Source organism: Nyctereutes procyonoides, unplaced genomic scaffold, assembly GCF_905146905.1.
Source record: "Nyctereutes procyonoides isolate TBG_1078 unplaced genomic scaffold, NYPRO_anot_genome, whole genome shotgun sequence".
In the NCBI taxonomy this organism is placed as follows: Eukaryota; Metazoa; Chordata; class Mammalia; order Carnivora; family Canidae; genus Nyctereutes; species Nyctereutes procyonoides.
Genome location: NW_026575120.1, coordinates 22,786,826 through 22,809,512, shown reverse-complemented (window position 1 = coordinate 22,809,512; position 22,687 = coordinate 22,786,826). Strand labels below are relative to the sequence as shown.

The 22,687-nt window shown below is 39.1% G+C and overlaps 1 protein-coding gene across 3 annotated transcripts in view; it reads left to right on the top strand.

Moving 5' to 3' along the window:
- The window catches only part of RBM33 (RNA binding motif protein 33), a 137,021-nt gene that overhangs the window by 42,123 nt on the left and 72,211 nt on the right, over positions 1-22,687 (top strand). For 2 of the 3 annotated variants that reach the window (XM_055334648.1, XM_055334647.1), the window contains exons 5-6: positions 1,478-1,790; positions 18,811-18,982. In XM_055334648.1, coding sequence (XP_055190623.1) covers positions 1,478-1,790; positions 18,811-18,982 — 485 coding nt within the window. Of the gene's footprint in view, positions 1-1,477; positions 1,791-5,384; positions 5,493-18,810; positions 18,983-22,687 lie in introns of all 3 variants that reach the window. The other variant, XM_055334646.1, reaches the window with a different exon arrangement.

Genomic DNA, 22,687 nt, shown 5'->3' with positions numbered 1-22,687 from the left:
ATATTATGAACTAGGTAGTTCATAAACAACAGAAATTTATTTCTAACAGTTCTAGGGGCTAGAAAGTCCAAGGTTAAGGAACCAGCATGCTGACTTTCTGCTTTCTAGTTCATAGATGGAGCCTTCTTGATACGTCTTCATAGAGTCGAAGGGTGAGGGAGCTCTCTGAGGTCTTTGTAAAGGCATTAATCCCATCATGGGGTCCACCCTCATGACCTAATCATATCCCAAAGGCCACACCTCTAGGCACCATCATACTTGGTGTCAGGATTCAACAGATGAGTTTTGGGGGGACACAAATATCCAGTCCACAGCAGTCATTAGTGCCTGCTTGTTGTTGATATAATAATAAGCTCCATTATAAGGAGGGGAAGAAGTATTTAGTATACTCTTGTAGGTGGAGTAATTTTTTCAGTTTTATGAAGGAAACCTTTGTGGTGAAAATTTAAAGAGACAATTCTTGGTTATAAATGAAGTTAATATATGCTGTTTATTATTGAACTACAGATTTATAACAGGTTTTCTAACTTAAGGTAATCTTTATGGATAGAAATAGTTTTAAGTTAGTTGATTCTACCAGTTATTTGAGTTTCCAGATTCTATTGTGTGACATCATTATTAAATTTTGGTCTTTTGAGTTATTTCAGTTAGCCCTCAAAATATGGCAGTTTGGAATTTTTAGTCAGGTAATACCTTTGGGTCTGTGTGGTGTACTCAAGTTTCTTGTTAGGGTTAGATACATAATTAGTACTGTGCACTTAGGATTTTCTGCAAAACCTTGGGCTGTAAGTATTGCTTTCTTGCACTTACTGTTTGGCATGTCACTGTTGTGTGATTGAATGAGTGGAATATGATTTTTTTGTGGTTTTAAAACCGTCTCTGGTATTTTACTCAGAAATTATAAACTAAGTTTTTTGAAAATTGGTGGTTAGTACAAATTTTATTTATTTGAGCATTGAAGTGTATTTTCACACAACTTTTTTAATATTTTGATTTTTAAAAATAGTTTATAATTTGTGTCATAGATGTAAAAAGAATAAATTGTTCTAAAATTCCATCTGTGATTTTTTGTTTATAAAGTAATAGTCCTGTTTTTACTTTGGAATCTTGGAAAACAGATACCATCCTTTTCATTCTGAAAGTTAGAGTGAAATACAGTCTTGCTTGTTTTCAGACTTGGCGTTTTGCCAGACTTGTGTCCCCATCTGGTTGATCTGCTTCTTTTGGGTAAATAACCTGCAGCTGATGATGGTGTGGGTGGGTGCTGCCTACAATAGGGGTGTGTGGTGCAGGCTCAGGATGGCACACTGAGCTCTCGTTTTCAGACACAGGTGGAGGAGTAATGTGTATTTATCAGTCATTAGAGCAACTTTTCACCAGTCATGGTTTACATCTTCGTAGCAGTTATTTAGGTAGAGATTTAATTTTGAACTTTACTCTCTAATTGGGCACCTTTCTTTGTGTTTTTATTCTCTAGTTCTCAGGGTGTCACGATTAGTTTAAATACTACATCTGGCATGGTCACATCATTTGAACTCTCTGACAACACTAATGACCAATCTGGAGAACAGGAATCTGAGTATGAACAAGGAGAGGATGAACTCGTTTATCACAAGTCCGATGGATCTGAATTATATGCTCACGAGTACCCAGAAGAAGGACAGTATGAAGGCCATGATGCTGAGCTGACGGAAGACCACATGGAGTATGTGGAAGAGCCAGAGGAGGAGCAGTTGTACAATGATGAAGTGTTAGACATCGAGATCAATGAGCCTTTAGATGAATTCACAGTGAGTCTTTTTCCTTTGTATGGCCAAAGATAACATGGCTGCCTGGGCATAGGTTTCTAGACTGATTTGAAATCTATTTACCTCCCTCGGGAAGAAGGGAAATTAGACCTTATTATCACTGTCTGCCAGTTTCTTTATCTGAGCTATGACAAAGTTTGTGTTGACAGCTTGTTTGGCTGGAGGTAATGCCCCTTTGTCATTCGGGAAGGCTGCACAGAATTGTGACCTTGAGGATTGCACCTAAGGAAGAAAACAGCTTTGTGTGGTGGAGATACACTGTCAATTGTTAGAAGTACTTAATGCAGAGCTTTTATCCGGGTTTTAGACAAGATCTGATAAAGTCCTTCCAAGGTGAAAAGATTATTGACCTGCTAAAGACATCTTTAAGGTGCTAATATTCTAGAGTGATTGATGTCCTATCCTGTTCATTCATCCTGTTTTGTAACTGAGAACTGTCTAAACATGAATAAAGAGATTGGAGGTTCGTTTTGGAAATGTCACACATAATTTGTTATCTGTAATCATGAAGCAAAGATTGTGCTGATTTCTGTTTCAGAAAGATGATTTTGATAGGTAGCTTTTTAAAAAAGTTGAACAGCCAAGAAAGCAAAAGGTACTAGTGAAAGATTACTCATCTATCTTAATGATTCGTCATTAAAAACACTTGTTTTTTAAAAAAGCACTTAATGAAATTTGTGTGGGGAGGACATGATGTTTCATGTTTTCATAGTACTGCACATCCACTGAGATAGAGCCTCAGCAGGGCTGCGGGGATGGGGTGGAGGCACGCGGAGTTAGGGGTAAGAGCTTTGCGTTTAATCTCTTAATATTCAGAGAAAGCTTGCTTTTGAGAAAAAATTTTGAAATCTGAATTTTTGGTCATTGGTCATACATATATATAAATAGAGTTTGTTTATGTGAACCCTTGGAATACTTAGTTCTAATCCTAATTGTGTTTATTTATCTCAGTAATGTTATTTTTAAGATTTGATTTGTTCTGAATGCTTTCTCTTTAGTAGATACAGTAATGAAAAAATGTTTGTAGTTTTGGTAAATAGAGACATGTAAAAGGCATCATGGCTTGTTCTTTCCATAACGGTAATAGTTTGTTTTGGTAATAAATCCATCATTGGTGTGGACAAGTGCTCTATGGTTTACTGGTGTGTTTGTATACTCTCTGAAAGAGGGATACTATAAATTTAAAATGATCCTTAAATATCTTTTAAGGATCTTTTAAAACAAGATCTTTTAATTAAAAATGTGCTTAGTTATCCTCTGTTTAGAGCATTTTATTATTTCTCCTGTTCATCAGTAAGAGAAGATGATTGGTTAATCATATGTGGGTCCTTTTTTCCCTTGTAAATTCAGCAGTTCAGCACATCTTTACTGATGTCCAGGCTATAATAGGAGATATGAGGCATGGCCCCTGCCTTCTGTGAACTTAGAATTTGGTGGAACAGATAGATCAGTGTGGAAAGTGCTTGCTTTAACAGCACCAGTGTGCCGCATAGGAGGTGTTTTTCACTGTGGCATTCTGGCAGAGGTGGTTGTAAAGTCAGGACTTTCCCCTCTCTTGTGTTCCATTGTCAAACTAGAGGTTACATTTAGGCCCCCGGTTGTATAAAATCCAGCTTAGTTATCTGATGTCCTGTGGTCTTAGGTTCCAGTATCAAAATGAAAACAATGTGGCAGTTTGGTATACTTACAGTACTTTTCTACATCAAAATGATTCGTATTTTTTAGAGTAGGGGAAAAAAACCAGTTTTGCTTAGAATTTCTGAAAGCCTCGTTACCTTTTCACAGGGAGCTGTAAATTTGAAAGGTGAGGCGAAGTAGTTGAGTGTCCCATGAACCGTGTCAGCTCACCTCAGCACATTTAGCTTCATAGCCATGGTCGCTCTTTTCTCTCTACCCTGTTTCTTTCGGATTGTTGGTTTCTTCATAGTTACCACGGTGCTGTAGTGTGCCATTACCTTTTCTTTGGATGGAGGAGAGAGATGGCCTTAAACTGTGGCGCCCTGCTCCAGCTCTGTAGCAGGCTGCCCCTGGTGCACAGTGAGGGGATTGTTCGTGAGTAGATGAATGAGCACATGACTAGATTGTGTGCTTTTGTGTCCCCGTGGCATTTCAGTTTATCAGATGACTTATTTCACCGTGGTTCATGCCCTAGTTAGGGAACCATTAACTTGTCCTCTCAAGGTAGAATCGAACTTGACATGCTGAGCATGAGCACGGTCTGTCTGTTTGGGCTCACTCATGGAGGGAGTTTGTGTATATCTGGGAGTACAGTCATAAAGCCACAGAATTTTAGAATTGGAAGGGATGCTTCTACATATGAAGAAGCTAGGTCCTTCATATGCTTCTACATATGAAGAAGCTAAATAATAATAATTACTATTATTTGTATATTTGTTGAATTATTATTCAACAAAACAGGAGGAAATTGTTGAGTAATTTATACTTTTAAGCACAGTCTTTTTAGGGCCTTTGAAATTACCAAAAATTGAGATTTCATAAAACATTGTTCTGTAAAAACAACTTCAGATTGATAATTTAAATGAAGGGTAGCAGATTTTTGTTTCCTGGGGAGGATCCAGTCATAGACTATTCTCCATTGTATATTAACTGAAGATTTTGATTAGCATCATCTGGCCTTATTTGAAATCTGACAGTTCTGCTGTCAGTGAATCATGGGTAGTGATAGTTTCTCTTTGATGGGATCGTTTCTTCTGGAGAGTGAGATGCAGTGTGTTCAGGTAGCCGTGAGAGAAATTTGTGGGACCTAAGATGGTTTGTTGCCTTGAATACAGCTGGTTTCTTTGGGGGTTGTAGGTTCGGCTCCTTGTGTACCTCACAGCAGCTTGCTCACATTCTGTGCATGCTCACTCTTGGTTGCTTACTTTGTAACCATGCACTCTTCATTTCAGCCAGTGACCAGACATGCTGGCAAGTTCAGCTCCCCTGTGTAGGATCAGGTGTTCTTGTGACTTGATAGTAGTACCTGTAGGAACCCTTCCCTTCTCTGGAAATGGTCTCTAGCCAGCTTGTCTGCTTCCTTCCATATACCCTTCAAGGGATGCCTGCCTGCTGACGTGCCCATTACATTTCATACAAACCTAGGACCACCCCTCTAATTCTAGGGATGGGCCAATGGAGAAGCAGATACTTACATGATTTTTAATAAAGCTCCTGTGTTGAACTGAATGGCTTATACTTTTGCCTTTTCTTGCCATAAAAGTGGTGCGTGTTGGGCATGATTTCCGCCCTTTACTGCTGCTGAGCTGCACTGTGCAAGCACATGCACATCCTTTTGAAGATTCCCTTTCCTTGGTGCTGATTGTAAGAAGAGCTGTTTATCAGGGCGCTTGAGGTCTGAAGCAGAGCTGTGTCACTAACTTTGGTGATGGGGGTCAGCGCACTGCACTCTGTTCTCATTAACACAGGGGAGGCTGCATTTGATTCTCATGCTTGGTGCTTTCTGCCTAGTTGGGTACTTGCCATAGTAAAATGTGCTAAAGTAATGAAGCATGAGTCATGAAGATGAAAACCCAAAGCTTTATGAGGAAGACTTACTTTCTCTTTAATGGCTGTTAGGATGAAGAATACTTGCAGGCTTGTGGGCAGCAAGGGCTGCAAGAGCAGGAAGACTGTGTTGCTGAAGGTGAATTAGATGACCTCCAGGTTGCTCCTGAAACTGAAGAGGTATTTGTTCATCTTTTAAAAAGAGTCCAAAATTTTAGTGGGTTTTTTTCCCTCCAGATTTAAAATGACCCCCCCCCTTTTTTTTAAAGCATTAGTGAAAGTTGATACATCTCTTCTTTGAACTATGTGTGCAGTAAGAAGCCTGAGCTTTCTAGAGTCTTTGGGCAGTGAGTTCTGGTGAGCTGTGATTTCCACAAAGCTGTTTGCCCTTTACGTGTTAGATATTTTCAGTGTTTTATGTGGGCGTGGGTAGAAATCTTTTAAAAATGTGATGTATGTGTTGTGTTTGAAAGGAGTGCTGTGATCATTTTAAATTAGTTACCATTCATTAGTTATGACCATTATTGAAAAAATACTTCCAGTATCCCTGTGTTTAGGCTGTTTTAGGTTTTGAAGAAACAAAGATGTTTTAGAAGCTTGGTTCCTGTACCCAGGGAATGTTCAACTTAATACAGGGGAGGGAAGACATGTGGGCAAATCCGTGTGATGTAAATAAACTAGAAGATGTGAAGCTTGCCAGCAAAGGCTCAGATCCCTGCTTTCAGGAGTTCATGGCGGGTCCCTCTGGTTGGGAGCATGTCTTGGAGCGCTTTGAGGAAAGTGGGTGGGGAGGCACCGGTGCTTTGTGGAACAGGTAACAACCTGTGGGCTAGGTCTGAAAACAGATGTCCTTTGGATGAATAAAGGTGGTACGAGGTGTAGGGCTTAATAGATTCAGTTTTCCAACCTTAGGACTTGTCTGGTGAGCCAAGCAGGTAAACCATTAAATTGTTCTATAGCCTTAAGATTGGTTGATCGAAAAACTTGTTTTCCTTATTAATGTTTTTTTTTTCTCAGTTATTTTCCAAAGTAACCCCCCTCCCTTTTTTCAAAAGATCATGAAAAGTAATATTTTACTGGCTTAGGTCATCTACTCCAGGCCTTACACACCAGTGCTTTAGGAATGCAGCATACAGAATGCTTTATTTTCCCTTTTTCCTCAGTATGGTGCTGTGATGGAATGTGTGAGCCTGTGTGCCGTGGGCAGACCCTTCCCAGGATGTAGCCTCTCTCCTCCCTAACAGGCTGGAGCAGATTTGTCTTTTTGTGCTATCTCTTGCTATTTGAAATAATTTGACACTTAGCGAAAAGATAGAAGTATAGTATGGGGAACTCCTTACCCAGGTTCTCCAGTTATAGAAGGAACCAGGACCAAGTACCAAGACAAAGCAGAATAAGATGTAAAATTGGAGATGATTCCCCTCCTTCTGACCATTCTGTGCTGGCAGTCAGCGACACTGCACCGAGGCTCAGACGTGGGTGTGGGTTGTACTCAACACTGTCCTGGGGGTCCTGAAGGCTCTGCCTGGCCTATGACCTGGAGCAAGCCCAGAAAGAACTCATAAGAAGCCCTGAGGGGAGAGGAGGGGCGGGGCTGATAGGGCGCTGCAGACATCCTTCCCAGTGATGAAGAGTTCAGAGGGAAACCAGTAGTTTGATCCTGCTTATTAGTTTGTGGGATTTTGGATTATTTGTAATTTATTCTTCCAGTATTTTAGGTAACAGTCTCTTTACCCTTTGATAATATTATTGTGTTTATAGCACGATTTAGAATGAGAAAAGGTCTAATGGTCTCTGGAGATAGGAACTCATTTTGTGTAAAGCAGTCAAAGAAAAGCAGGTATTAGTGATGCCTGAGTGCCTTCTAGGTATGACTTGTAGATCTAGGTATTTCAGATTTGGTTTCTGAACTTTATTCATTAAATTATTAAAGCAAAAAAAATAAAAATAAATTATTAAAGCAAAAGTGGGTTATTACTTTAAAAAGTGGTAATCTTGCCTTTCAGTTTCAAGTATCTTGTGGATAGAGAGATGTCTTTGGAGGAACATTATTGATCAGATCCAGCCTTAAAGGAAATGATCTCATAGCACGTGTATTAATACGATAGATTATCTCAGACATACTTAGAAAGGATGGATCATCCGGGAAAAAGTTGGATCCCTACCTTATACCAATGTGGATCTCAGATTAAATCTTTTAGTGTAAAAAAATAACAAGACATAACTTTGTACATATGCATAGACACATACCAAACTGTCAGTGGAGTAGAAGAAAACATTTTAATAATGGTGACCAAGTGGCCTTAGGTTTACCTGCAAAACCGAAAACTCAGCAAGGGTTGGAAGTTTATTTTTCACTAATGATGAGAGATTCCATTCAGAGAGTGTTTCAGATCTGGTATAGGCCTCACCAGGTATTCACGTACCCAGGCTGCTTCTAGGCGTGCATGGTAAGTTCTAGCGTTGCCGTTCTTAGCATGGTCCACATCCAAACAGTGGATTACAGTGGGATGGAAGGGGACCATGCCACACTTTGAAGATGCGTCGTGGAGTTCTCATATGGCACTCTGCAAACATCTCATGAGTTATGCATTGGTCACATGGCTGTAACCCACAGTAGGGGAAACTGATGAAGATAGTGTGAGGTAACAATGTATTCAGCCAAAATTGGGGGTTTAATTATTAAGGACATGAGAGAAAGTGAGGAAAAACGAGCACCAAGTTGTCTTGGTTATTACCATTGTACTACTCTTGGTAATAAGGCCTTTTTATGATGTTAAGGAAAATAATGATTTGATCATGTATAAATACCCCCAGAACACATAAAGGAGTTACAACAAATGACAAATTTGGGGAAATATTTACATGTGAGCCTAAGAATTAATATATTTAGCAAAATTAGCATAATCAGTATGTGAGAGTTAATATATTCAGTATATACAGATGAGCACTCCTATAGAAAGAAGGGTAAGTATTATGAGAAAGTAATCCAACAATAAGATAATCAAATGACCATTAAGCATATAAAATACAGGAACACCTGTGTGGCTCAGTGGTTGAGGGTCTGTCTTTGGCTCATGGTGTGATCCGGGGGTGCTGGGTTCAAGTCCCACATTGGGCTTTCCACAGGGAGCCTGCTTCTCCCTCTGCCTGTGTCTCTGCCCTCTCTCTGCGTCTCTTATGAATAAATAAATAAAATCTTTTTTTTTTTTTAAAAAAAAACATATAAAATACATTCAATAAGGGACTGCTGGGTGGCTCAGTGGTTGAGCATCTGCCCTTGGCTCAGGGCATAATCCTGGAGTCTGGGATCAAGTCCCACATTGGGCTCCTTGCAGGGAGCCTGCTTCTCCCTCTGCCTCTGTCTGTCTTTTTCTCTGTCTCTCATGAATAAATAAAAATCTTTAAAATATATATATTCAATAAAATAGAACAAAATTGATCATTTTAACCTTTTTTAATACTGGCAAAAATCAAGATCATTGGTCAGATGTGGTCTCATTCTATTGGAGGATCATTTTAGAAATGTTAACTGCCCAGAGACAGTTTTCCATGGGTCTCTCATGTCTGCATGTTTTGTGAGCAAAGCATGGACTGCCCCTTTGTTCTCTGCTATCTTTTCAAGGATGTTTGTATAGCACACGGCCTTGAAAGATGGAGTATCTTCCTGGAGGTCTCTAAACTCACACCTCTCCTGTAGCACAGCCCCCTGCATTCACACAGCACACTGGGAATCAGCTCAGGGAGTTGGCCCCCAAATGCCACTGCTCTGGGTCAGAGTAATACATTGTCCTCACCTGTGACCTGGGTCTATTGGCTTCTCACACACCCTGTGAAACTGTGGCTAGCTACCTCATTGTCTGGCTAGAAGGGGAAGATTACACACCCTACATTCTTCTTGATGGCATCAAAAGCTTTAAAGTCCTTTGACTCAGTAATTCCACCCTCCGGAAGTCATCCAAAAGAGTTCATCAAAGATTTGTTCAAAGATAGGTGCTCCAGTTGTTTGCAGCCTTTAGATTAAATGGAACCAATGTAGATTTTTCTAGAGGGTCAACTGATGGCCAAACTTCATAGGGAGCCATAGGTTACCCGAAGATGCCCTAGCTCTCTGGTGGGCACGTAAAGTGAAAAGAGGAAGATAGTGGAGTTCCCCGCTAAGGTCCCTGTAACTTTGCACATCTAAATGTGTATGTGAGATTCTCAACATCTGTATGGATAAAGACAAAAACGGTGATAGTGATTACCTCTAGATGGTATCCCAAATATTTTAAAATATTTTTGCTATGACTAGAATAACTTTCATAAACGAGGAAACAAAAGATGGTTAAAATTTTGACCCTGGAATTTGTCAACAGATTGCAATTGTTAACTCCTGTGATTTCTAGTTGCTGTTAAGTCTCACAGGAAACATCCTAAGGGTTGTTTTCAGTACAAATCTTTTTATAGAGCAGAAAGTAAACTCTTCTCCAGATTGACTAGTTTCTCTTTTTTTATGCCATCTGTGAGGAAGTATAGTATTTGCTTTTTTCTTCTAAGCTGTATGTCCCATAATTTAATTTTAAATTGAGTATTTGAAAGTATTTTTAAAAAGTCACTCATATGTTTACTTTCTTATCCGTCTGTCTCTGAGCGTGGTTTAAGTTTGCCTTAAGTTGCTTAATATATCTTCCAAGTATTTTTAATGCATTTGTATTTTGTATATTTAATGTATTTGTATTTGTGGCCTGTTTTTAAATGTATTTGCTTTCTTATCTTTCTGTCCTTTGTTGCTTTGTTTGCCTTTGCCTTGTTTATGTTGCTGGTTTTGTATTGACTGGAAATTCTTTGTGATGTACTTTGCCCTCAGGACTTTTGATCCTCCTTCTTAGGGGCGGTCTTGCCACTAGCAACAAATATTTTGGGCTTGTTATCTTTCTTGTAGAGGAATCACTGAATATCAGTCTATAATACCGTTATTGAGAATTTGTATGCATGGTATTATTTTAGGTATTGAAAAATAGGTGTTATGTGGTATTTTAATTTTAGTACCTTTTGGTAGGTTTTGCTTTTGGAGAGCTGCTATTCCGTCTTTTTTAGAAGTCAAAATAGAGTCCTCAAGGAGGAGTAACAGTTTTAATCTGCCACAGTGCCTGTGTTTTAGTGTCTTTCTAGCCTTTTCATCCATTAAGTGTCTGCAGAGTGTTGATGTACCAGCCCTTTGCACCTCTTGCAGCATTTGCTGTGACTTGACTGGGTTGCTTAGAGCCAAGGAAGGAAGCCCCAGTGAGGACGAGGACAAGGACGGCCTCCTTCTAGGAGCTTTATGCTCTATTTAAGTACATATTAGCATTTGAATTATGCAACTAAGGAGTCATTTCAATTGGAAAGCCTATTTGAGGTGACTCTTCTTATTTAATTAGTGTTCTTGCTTTGTTAGAAGAAATCTCTATACTCTCAACAGATTAGAACAAGGCAATTATAAAGATGACCAGTGCCAATTATGCTTGTCTTCACATATGGTTTAAAGAGGCTTGCTATTTTAGATATTTTTTTCATGGATAGAAGGAGTAATGAGAGAAATTTAAAGAAATCTTTGCACTGTTTAAAATATTTACTTTTGGAATGCCTGGGTGGCTCAGCAGTTGAGCTCCTGCCTTCAGCCCAGGGCATGATCCTGGAGTCCCTGGATCAAGTCCTACATTGGGCTCCCTGCATGGAGTCTGCCTCTGTCTCTGCCTATGTCTCTGCCTCTCTCTGTGTGTTTCATGAATAAATAAAATCTTAAAAAAAAAGTACTTCTTAAAATGGTGATGCCATATTATGTTCAGTGATAGACACGGATCTGAAGTGTACAGTTCAGCATTTTGATTCAAGAGTTTGTTTGAGTTACCACTTTCCTTTGCTGAGAGGCAGTTCTGTGACCCCAGAACATTATTCATTCATTCTTTCTTTTTTCTTTTCCTTCCCTCCTTTTTTCTTTTTCTTCCTCCTTTCTTTTTTTCCCCCCTCCCTCCCTCCCCAGAGATAGTATTCTTAATTTGTTGCCTGAGTCTTTCCAGTTTTAGAACTTCATAGAAATGTGGTCATGTAGTTTGTAATGATTACTCTGTGTCTGACTTTTGTATTCATCGTAATATTTTTGAGACTCATGCAAATGGTTGTGTAGATCTGCCCCTCCCTCCACTTTAGGGATGTACCTTATTTGTTTATTCCCATGATAATAAAGATTTGGGTTTCCTTTTTTTTTTTAAAGCCATGAATAAAGTAACTGTAAAGATTATTTTACATATCTTTTAGTGGACCTTTTCCTTTTCCTTGGTTTTAACTAGGAGTGGAATTACTGAGAGACAGGGTAGAAGTATGTTTAATCCTGTAAGAAACCACCAAATGGTATCCCAGAGTAGTTGTTATCATTTCGTACTCCCTGTGGTCCTGCCTGAGAGTCTCCCTTCTCCATCACTTTATAGTGTCACTTGTTTCCATGTAGTCCTTGGACTCTGCATGTCATCATGGTTTTAGTGTGTGTTCCTCTGATAACTAAGAATACCAAGTGCCGTTCTATGTGCTGATTGGTCTTGGAGATCTTCCTTGTTTCTGTTTTTAGTCTGTTGAAAAAGATGTGTGTTCTTTTCAATCTTTGTCTATATATGCTTTACATAGTCTGTATACCCCACATAGAGAATAAATATTGCCTGTATATGCTCTACATAGAATACATATATCAGTATCTACTGTCTGTATGTTCTAGAAAGATTGATGGTTTTTTTTAAAAGATTGATTTATTAGAGCGAGAAGGGGAGGGAGAGAGAATCTGAAGCAGACTCTGCTGAGCAGAGCCCAATTCAGTACTCCATTCCATAATTGCAAGACCATGACCTGAGCCCAAACCAAGAGTTGGACACAACTGACTGGGCCCCCAGACACCCCTAGATAGACAGATGTTTATATGTATAGTGAATATTTTCTCTGAGCCTGTGGCTTGTGTGTAAATTTTCTTAAAGATATCTTTTCATGAGCAGAAAATTTAAATTTGATGAGGACCAGGTAATTCTATGACCCAAGAAATCTTTGCCTACCCCAGAATTGTAAAGATATTAGCCCTTGCGTTCTTCTGGAAGCTTTGTAGCTATTTGTAGTTTAGGACTATGTTCTATCTCAACTAATAAATTTGTGTGTGTGTATGAGCTTCACTTTTTTTTTTCTTTAAGATTTCTTCTATTTATCTATTTATTTACTTTATTTATTTATTTATTTATTTATTTATTTATTTATTTATTTATTTATTTATTTATTTATTTATTTATGAGAGACACAGAGAGAGGCAGAGACATAGGCAGAGGACAAAGCAGGTTCCCTGTGGGGAGCCCGATGCTGGACTTGATCCCTGGAATCTGGATCGTGCCCTGAGCCCAAGGCAGACTCTCAACTGCTGAGCCACCCAGGTGCCCCTTTTCTGTATGTTTATCTGATTGTTGCACCATTATTTGTTGTAAAGCCTTCCTTTCCCATTGAATTGCCTTGGTGCTTATGTTGGGAATTAAGTTTAAGTTTGGGTCTCTTTCTGGGACCTCTTGTTTCCTTGCCGATACTACCCTGTCTTGATTACTGTGGCAGGTAGTCTAAATCCATCAGTTTTGTCTTCCTTTTCAAGATTGGTTATCCTAGGTCCTTTGAGTTTCCATATAAATTCTGTAACTGACTTGCCTGTATCTACTGATCTGATTGGGATTTTGGTAGAGAATACATTCTTGTCTTTCCATCAAATTGGGGGAAAACTAACACCTTAGTAATCATGTTGCCTGTTAATAAACATACTTTAATTCTTTATTTCTTCCCTGTCCTTTTATTTCTTTTACCTCTTTGAAAGAATAGAAATACTGTAGACATTCATTCTTGCCTGGTTCTTGATGGTAGGGGAAGTGCTCAATATTTCATCAAGTAGGTAATAGGAGCTCAGTGGAGGTTTGTGTTTGATCAGATTGAAGTTCTTTTCTCCATCTAGTTTGCTGAGATTTTTATTTTTAAATGAGAAATGGGTATTGAATTTTGTCAGTGCTTTTCCTGCATCTGTTGAGATACTCTTATGGCTTTTATCCTTTTTTTATTAATGTGAATTAAACTGATTTTTAAAAAACTATTAACTATACTTCATAGACTTTATTTCCGTTTAACAAAAAAAATTTTTATGTCCTCTTTCTGTTCTGGGATCCAGTCCAGGGGCCCTCATAATTATTGCATCTCCTCTGGTCTGTGCCAGTTTGTCAGTCTTTGCTTGTATTTCACAATCATACCAGTCTACCTGGCCAGATATCCTATAGAGATCTTCCAGTCTGGGCTTGTCTGATATTTTCCTCACAGTTAGACAGGGGTTATGGGCTTTTGGAAGGAATGCCACAGGGGTTCAGTGCCTTCTCATCCATCATACCACTGGGCATAGGACTTCGCTGGCCAATTTAGCCTTGATCATGTGGTGAGTTTGTGTTCACTAGTTATAGGTAGTAGATCTGTAAGGTACTGTCTTTCCTTTTCTGTGCTCTGTTCTTTGGAAGCAAGTCCCTAAGGGTAATCTGCCTTTAAAGCACAGGAAGGACTGGAGAGCCATCTCTGGAGGAGGGTTTGGGAGCAGGGGTGCTATCTACATATATTTGGGATTTTTCTCTGAGATTTGTTAAATTATGACTGCTTTTTTTTTTTTTTTTTAATCTTAAACTTGTGCTTCTGGCTAAATCTCACTTCGTCGTGATATATTATGCTGGATTCCATGAACTTTTATTATTTTTTTAAAGGAATTTTGTGTCTTTCTTATGAAGAATATTGGTTTGTAATTTCTTAGCATTTTTGTGCCATTTGATTGCTCCATCTTTCCACCTGGTAAGTTTTTACTATTTAAAAAAATATTTATTTTCTTTATTTTGGAGAGAGAGTAAACAAGGGAGGAGGGGGGGGGAGAGAGAGAGAGAGAGAGAGAGAGAGAGAGAGAGAGAGAGAGAGAGAATGAATGAATATGAATCTTAAGCAGATTCTTTGCTGCATATGGAGCCTGACTAAGGGCTTGATCTCAGGGTCCTGAGATCATGACCTGGCCTGAAATCAAGAGGCTGATGCTTAACAGATTGAGCCACCCAGGTGCCCCTAAATTTTCACTATTGATAGAAGTAGTATTTGTCTTTGATTTGTATTTCATGATATAATAAGGATTTTTTTAAATTTTTATTTATTTATGATAGTCACACACACACAGAGAGAGAGAGAGGCAGAGACACAGGCAGAGGGAGAAGCAGGCTACATGCACCGGGAGCCCGACGTGGGACTCGATCTCGGGTCTCCAGGATCGCGCCCTGGGCCAAAGGCTGGCACCAAACCGCTGCACCACCCAGGGATCCCTATTTCATGATATAATAAAGAATTATGCTCTGTTAAATATTTTGTAAGGATTAAAAACATTTGGGGGATCCCTGGGTTGCGCAGCGGTTTGGCGCCTGCCTTTGGCCTAGGGCGTGATCCTGGAGACCCCGGATCGAATCCCACGTCAGGCTCCCGGTGCATGGAGCCTGCTTCTCCCTCTGCCTCTGCCTCTGTCTCTCTCTCTCTGTCTCTCTCTCTCTCTCTCTCTCTCTCTCTCTCTGTGTGTGTGTGTGTGACTATCATAAATAAAAAAAAATAAAAAAAAAAACATTTGCGAAGTTTTTAAAAGCCATGTTCTCTGTAGTTCCCCCCACTTCCTGTTACAGAGAGCCACCTGTTTTTTCCTCTCGAGTTTGAGTTCAAATATTGAATTTTCTTTCAAAACGTCAAGATCACAGGCTCATTTCAGAATTAGCTGGAGAACTTAAAAAAAATATCCAGGGTCTGGGTCTTGCTTCCCCTTAGACTTTCTAATTCTTTATGTATACCTTTAACCCTTGAACAATGCTAGGGTTAGGGGTTCTGGTCCCCACTCAGTTGAGAATCTATGTATAACTTTTAACTCGCCCAGAACTTAACCACTAAGAGCTTAATGTTGACCAGGAGCCTTACTGATAACAGAAATACTCTATTAACACCTACTTTATATGTTATGTGTAGTATATACTGTATTCTTAAAGTAAGCTAGAGTAAAAAATGTTAAGAAAGTGATAAGAAAATACATTTATTTAAAAAAAAGAAAATACATTTATTTATCAAAAAGATTCACATATAAGTGGACCTGTGCGTTTCCAACCTGTGTTCAGGGGTCAGCTGTAAGTGATAAGATTTCTAAGAGTTATCTATTTTTAAAGAACTTTCTTGATAATTTTCCTATGTACCTTCTGTTAAGAGTTACAATTAGATCTCTCAGGTTTTCAAGATGATTTAAGTAGCTAAAAATCAGACCTTTGAGTTTTTTTTTGGCAAAGCTTAATAATGAGATCACAAAAGACTCACGTATTTCAGTTCTCACACAATAGAATCTTGGGATAATTTTTATGTCACTTGACACTGCCCTTCATTGGAGTTTTACGTTTTTTGTTTTTTTTTTTTTGGAGTTTTACTTGTAAATAGAATACCAGATAGTATTTGTTAAAGACTGTGGAGAAGGTGAGCAGTTTGGTGGATAGATTATTTTATTTGATTCTGTAAATCATGTGGACAAAAGAGATGCCTTTTTTGAGCCCAGTATTTAGAATAAGAGGTGGTAACCAGTGCCTGAAGGCATGAATCTCGCTCAGAGAAGGTTGTTTAGTAGTGTAGGCTATAGTTGAGGCAGGTAAGGCCTGGCCACGCTTCAGTGTTAGGTCAGGGCTTCATGTAGTTCACGCTTAACTGACTGTGAGACTTGGACCAGAAGCTTGCATTCTAGGAATTCCATTTGCTCAAAAAACTACCTTATAATGCTGTCCTTTCGTAGTCCTACCTTCCTTCCACTTCTAATCCCTGGCAACCAGTTTGGTGTTTTGTCTTGGAGAACATCCTGGGAATGGACTCGTTGCAGTGTATTATCATCTTGTGTGGCTTTTGTGATTTCACCCCACATGTGTATCAATAGCTCATTCCTTGTTATTGCTTATGAACATTGGGTGGACCCAGTTTATCCATTCACTTACTGTTGATCCAGTTTTGGTGATCCAAAAGAGAACAGTAAATATTCTCCAACAAGCTTTTTTTTTTTTTTTTTAAGATTTTATTTATTTATTCATGAGAGACACAGCCAGAGACATAGGCAGAGGGAGAAGCAGGCTCTCTGCAGGGAGCCCGATTTGGGACTCCATCCTAGAATTCTGGGATCACACCCTGGAGCCAAAGACAGACACTCAGCCACTGAGCCACCCAGGCGTCCCTCTGCGACAGATTTTTTTACATGAACATAAATGATCATGTCTTGTGGATAAATATTTAGGAATGGGATTGCTGGGTCATAGACTGGATTTGTTTGTTTTTGGTCGGTTATAGTATTTGTTTCAAAGAAACAATTTTCACCTCCTTCTTGTCTTCTTTAGATTTCTAGATGGAGATTTGGATGCAGAATAAACTTTATTAATTGCAGTCTTGTCATGTTTTATGTTAAACTTGCTTGGAAAGTCTTTGAACTGAAATTACGGTTAATGGTTGAATTAGAAATGACCACTGTAAGAAATAGAATCTTTGCTTTATTGGTAGCCATTTCTTTTTCTCCTTCGTGGCCTTGCTACTCAAAGTCTGGAGCTTGTTAGAAATGCAGAGTCTCGGGCCCCACTAGAGACCTGTAGAATCACAATTTGCATTTTAACAGCATCCCCAGTGATGAATATAAACATGAAATTTGAGAAGCACTGTTCTGGAGCATTATGGAGGTGGAAAAGAGTACTTTGTAAATGAGTTTACCTTTGTTTGATTTGAGTGTAGTACAACAGAAACCTAGCTGGGTCCATCATATATGTTACCCATTTTGGTTTCAGATATTCAGTAAGACAGAAATAATGATCTCAAACCAACAAAATGCCAAGACTTTGGTACTTTAAAATTCTATGGTCTACTAAAGTCAGAATACTGACAGGTGGAGGTATCATAGACATTAGGCTTAAAATCTAGTTTACATCAATCATTTTATCTTTAGGCATTTGAACACCTGAAGTTATTAAAGACTTGAAGTATATAGCAATGAGTATGTGCATTTGTAGTTGATCTCTTTGCACAGAAAATGTTGGGAAAAGAATACAAAACAATTTTATCTTTGGTTTATTTAAATTTTTTCTTGTGCATTTTCTAATAAAGTAGTTCATGTTTGTTTCTTTTAAGAGTAAAGGACAGGGGAACCCCGGGTGGCGCAGTGGTTTAGCGCCTGCCTTTGGCCCAGGGCGCGATCCTGGAGACCCGGGATCGAATCCCATGTCGGGCTCCTGGTGCATGGAGCCTGCTTCTCCCTCTGCCTGTGTCTCTGCCTCTCTCTCTCTCTCTCTCTCTCTCTCTCTCTCTCTCTCTCTCTGTGACTATCATAAAAAAAAAAAAGAGTAAAGGACATTCAAAATTATGAATCACGAGAATAAAGGGATGAATTCTGTTTTCTTTATGTTTACAAAAAGTATTGAAGTGAACATGCCACTCAGTCCCTATCTTATCTCACAGGAGGTCATTGAGACCTAGTAAGGTGAAAAGTGGTGAGATCAAAAGGAAAGTTAATGGTAGAGTAAGAATTGTCGGTGAAGAAATTGCTGTTAGTTGGGACTAGGTTAGGTGATATTTTTGTAGGAATGCTGGCAGAATATAAGATGAAAGCTGGTTTTAGCGTGACTGAAAGAAAAAAAAAAACTTTGCTATTGCAGTAGTCAGAGCCAGAGGCAGTGATGCACAAACTCTGGACAGTAGAATAAAGTAGAGCGTCAGGGTGAATGAGGAAAGAGTTTGGAGGCTGAAAAGACCAACCAACCTAACAGCAGACTTGGAGTGCTTGCCTAGAGTACAAGTCATGGTAGGTGAGGGCAGGAGCTCCTGAAGTGTTGAGCCTGTGTGACAGGAAGGAGTATACTCTCATTGAATGTAAGTCACACATTCCATTTTTGCTGATAACTCATGGAACTTCAGGGTTAGTTTAATGAATGTTTTGAATTTTGCTGGAAATTGGATCAGACTTGAGGCCAGCAGGGACTTTTGAAATTCATGTTTCCTGGGGCTCCTGGCAGGCTCAGTTGGTAGAGCTTCACCTGTTGATCTCTGGGTCATGAGTTAGAGCCCCAGGTTGAGTATGGTGCTTACTTGAAAAAAATTTTTAAATAGAAAAAAAAATTATGTTTCTTCTCTCAGAAACATAAGTAACAACAGTATATATTGTATATTAATTACAAGCAGGAGTGGAACTTTTTGTTCCTAAAAAACTTTTTTTTTAATGTTTGAGATGATTATTTGTTCCTGGAACAGTTTAGTATTTCACATGGCCTTGTCATGGAACATTTTACAGTATCTTTTCACCTTAAATATAAAGAGCCTTGTTATAGATAGAAAAAACATTCTTCAGTATTTCATTCAAAATAATGTGAATGAACTCAGCCTCCCTCCCTTTTTGTTTTGTGTATCTGCATTGTAGGGCAGTATGGAAACTTTGGAACTACAGAAGGACATAAAAGAAGAATCAGATGAAGAAGATGATGATGATGAAGAATCTGGACGATTACGTTTCAAAACTGAGAGGAAAGAAGGAACAATTATTAGGCTCTCAGATGTAACTAGAGAGAGAAGGAACATTCCAGAAACTTTGGGTAACTTTTTTTGCCTGTCTCCCATCCTTCTTCACTCCATTTTAACTTCCTCCACGGTACTATTATGATTAATCAAATAGGTAGAAACAGTTCTACTTCATAGATTATTGTGTGTGCTGTCCAGAGAGTGGATGGTCTTTGCCAGGTTAGAGCTGAGTTATGGTGCTGTGAAAGTCATTCTATAAAAATGACTGTCTTCTGGATTAAAAATATCAATAAAATACTTGATTGCTCATTTTTTTAAATAGTTTTTCTTTTGGAGTTGATGGCCTAGACCTATTCTCATGCATACTGTGCAGGTCCTGGCTGGCTCTAGGAAGGTGGTGTGGGGATGGTACAGGGTCATTTGACCCCTCTTGAGACACACAAGGTTGCCGGGGCTAAGTCTAGACCAGACTGTTTGTGTTTTGTACTTATTATTGTCATTATAACCATCTTTTTTGTCTTTTCTTTCCTGTATGTTATTCTCCATGTTTCATGAGATAAGGTGATTTGTTTATAGACATAATCAATTGAACATCTTTCTGAGTAAACCCTGCTTTTAAAGATCTACAGCAGGCTGTTGCTGATCAGCAGAGAGCCCTTTTCAGTATTAACCTAATCCTACCCCTCAACGAGTTTTTTTTTCCCAGCATCTATTACAAAGAATAAAGTGGTTTTCAAATTGGAGCAAGCAACAGAATCCCCTAGAAGACTTATTAAAACACAGATTCCCAGACCCACTCCCAGCTCTACTGATTCAGTGGGTTTAGGCTGGTACCCAAGAAAGTTGGATTTCTCTTGAGTTGCCAGGTGATGCTATTCTTGCTGCTCTGGAACCTGTACCTTGAGAACCACTAGGATATTATACTGTATTCTAAGGAAGAGCGTGGAAGGGTGGAAGGACAGAGGGTTTACCCACGTACGAGTCTTGGTGGAAATAAAAATAAACTCCTCAGTCATAACGTTTATTTTTTAAACTATTATTTATAGCCCCTTTCATTTGGAAACATGAGCACATGTCTATAAGTGGTAGGTGTGAATCTACCTGAGGACACCAGGCTCCCAGGGTATTCACGTTAACAGTAGTGAGACAGTCTTACCATGTTATTTATTAGGTGTGATTTATGGAGAGATTGTTAGACTCTTGGCAGTCTCTACTTCTTAGCCCTTTGATTTCCTCCTCCTCTGCCTTTTGACCCAAAAGTTTCCTGGACTTTTCTCAACTTATGCTATAAAGTTGCCAGTTGATCTAAAGCAGGACAACCTAAGTTTCTAAGAAAGAGGATCTGAAGTTGGCCTTGGGTAAAAGGAGATGAAGCAAAAGTCTTAAAATAGGAGGATAAGCGAAAAACAAAATGTGTCCTTCAGCAGGAGGACTTGGTAGCCTTACACACTGGAGCAGACATCTCAGGCTTGGGCTAGAGTAAGATGAACAAGGGCGAGGGGTGTTCCTGGCTGAGCCCTGGAGGGCAATGGGCAGCATCTTATTAGAGATGGCATAGGGTTGGGCTGGGGATGGATCATCACTTTTCTACAGTTTTGTAGTGGCTATGGTGTTATATAAGTTGGGGAACTTCATGTATCACATCATAGTAACTGGGATAGCTACAGGTTCTTAGAATGTGAGATCACTTGTCAAACACCAAGGGCTGTTCCCTCTGTAGCCAGCTCCCTGTAGGCTAGTGTGGAGGTTGCCTTTCCCTGAACCTCAATGCCTCTGCCAGCCTCCTGTCCTCAACCAGAGTTCTCTCTCTTTGCACTGTACCTGCCCCAGGCACTGATAGCATGTCTCGAGGTATCCATCCTGCTTGTGCTCATCATCTGTGTTGTTTTCATTCCTGCATCTCAGGACCTTTGCCTCCTTTCGCTCTTTTCGTGGTCATTTGTACCTCCTGAGAGAAGAGGTTGGAAGGGTTAGTGGTAGGTAAGCAGGAGCCTTTAAATACAGAGGGAGGAAAAAAAATACAGAGAGAGTCTGGAGTCCTTAGTGGTAGAGGGGCTGTAAACATAAAGAGTTTGGACATTTGCCATTCTTTTAAACATTAAAAAATAAATGCATTTGTGCAGATTTGGCTGGGTAGTAGGCCAAGTGAAAATGATGCTTAAATATATCTTTTTCTGCTCCATACATGTGGCCCCTGACATAAGCAGGCTTAGTGTTTGAAACATGAGTTTTCTGGTAACTCAAGTTAGGCTTATTCCCAGTACAAAATGGATTTTTCTGTCCATTTACAGATTGGTTTCCTAAAACAGTACAGTCTTATTAGCCTGATCCCACATCCACCCAACACCCCCTCTCCCCCGCACAGAAGGGTAATTTTACATATGAGATATATATATATATATATATATATATATATATATTTTTTTTTTTTTCTTTTTAACTTTAAAAGATTTTATTTGTTTATTCATGAGAGAGACAGAGAGAGGCAGAGACACAGGCTCCTCCCTTTGGGGAGCTTGATGTGGGACTTGATCCCAGGACCTGGGATCGCACCCTGAGCCAAAGGCAGATGCGTGACCACTGAACCACCCAGGTGCCCCCAAATGAAAAAAATAATTGATTGAGAAAGAGAAACTGTACATTATTTGGTAAACTAGAAATCTGCACAAGTTTTACCCTCTAATTTATTTGTGTTTCCTGGTGATGAGAGATACCAGTGTCAGGTCCTATATAGAAATAATTATATTTATTTGACTGTATAAGGCTGTTTACTCTTTGTAATGGGATTAAAATGTCTTGCTGCCAGAATCCATACATTGTCTCATGATATGTTTTTTGACAAATGATGTCTTTTAACATTTTGAATACAAATAAAAATTAACTTGTGATATCATTGATTAATATTGAGAACCTTCCACTCCTTAAAAAGAAGACTGAAATCATGATGCTCTGGCATCCCCGTTCTTGACCCTTTGGTCTGTTTGCAGGCAGTGAGTTCCCTTCAAAACTCAAAAGGATGTTGGGTCTCTCTCTCTCTCAGCCCTTCTTGCATTCAGATAGGGGACGCCATCATTAAATGGGGAGACCACAGATTCGTATATAGGACAGTCTGGCAGCTATAGACCCTAATACTGAGTCAGTGTGTATTTTGAATTCATATAGAATTTGGGGCTTTCAACCAGCATTCTGAGAACTAAGCCTTTCAGATAATGTGACTTTTTCCTCAGTTTTCCTGAGTATGGTACAAAACCACATGCTTAGCAGATAGATTCATGAATTATGTACAAACGATGCCGTGGGGTATAAGTGCTTGACTCTCTTGTGGATCCCAGCTGAGAAGGATTTCTAGAACATACATGTGTAAGGGAGTGATGTATTTTGAATCGAAATGTCAAAAGCCATCTCTAAAAAGTAGGTGTCAGTGACTGGTTTTTCTAAGGTCTCAGCACAGAAGTTCTGAGCTGCCAGTTCTTTGGCCCTGGGAGGTAGACCTGAGATTCTCTTTGAGAGCAGTACTAGCAGTACACGAAAGACTACATTTCTGTTAGTTAGGCCTTTTTAATCCATTAACCTATGAGTAAGCATCTAGATTTCATGATATTCTAGATTTCATTGGCCCATGTAGTATGTTAAATTGTATTTTATTGCTTTAGCCTAAAGAACATTCTTATTATATCCACATAATGTTCTCTTGAAATAATATCCTTAGTTAGTTTTAAGACCAAGGATCTGTGGGAAGAATATTTTCATCTAATAATAAACAGTTCAAGATTTGATGG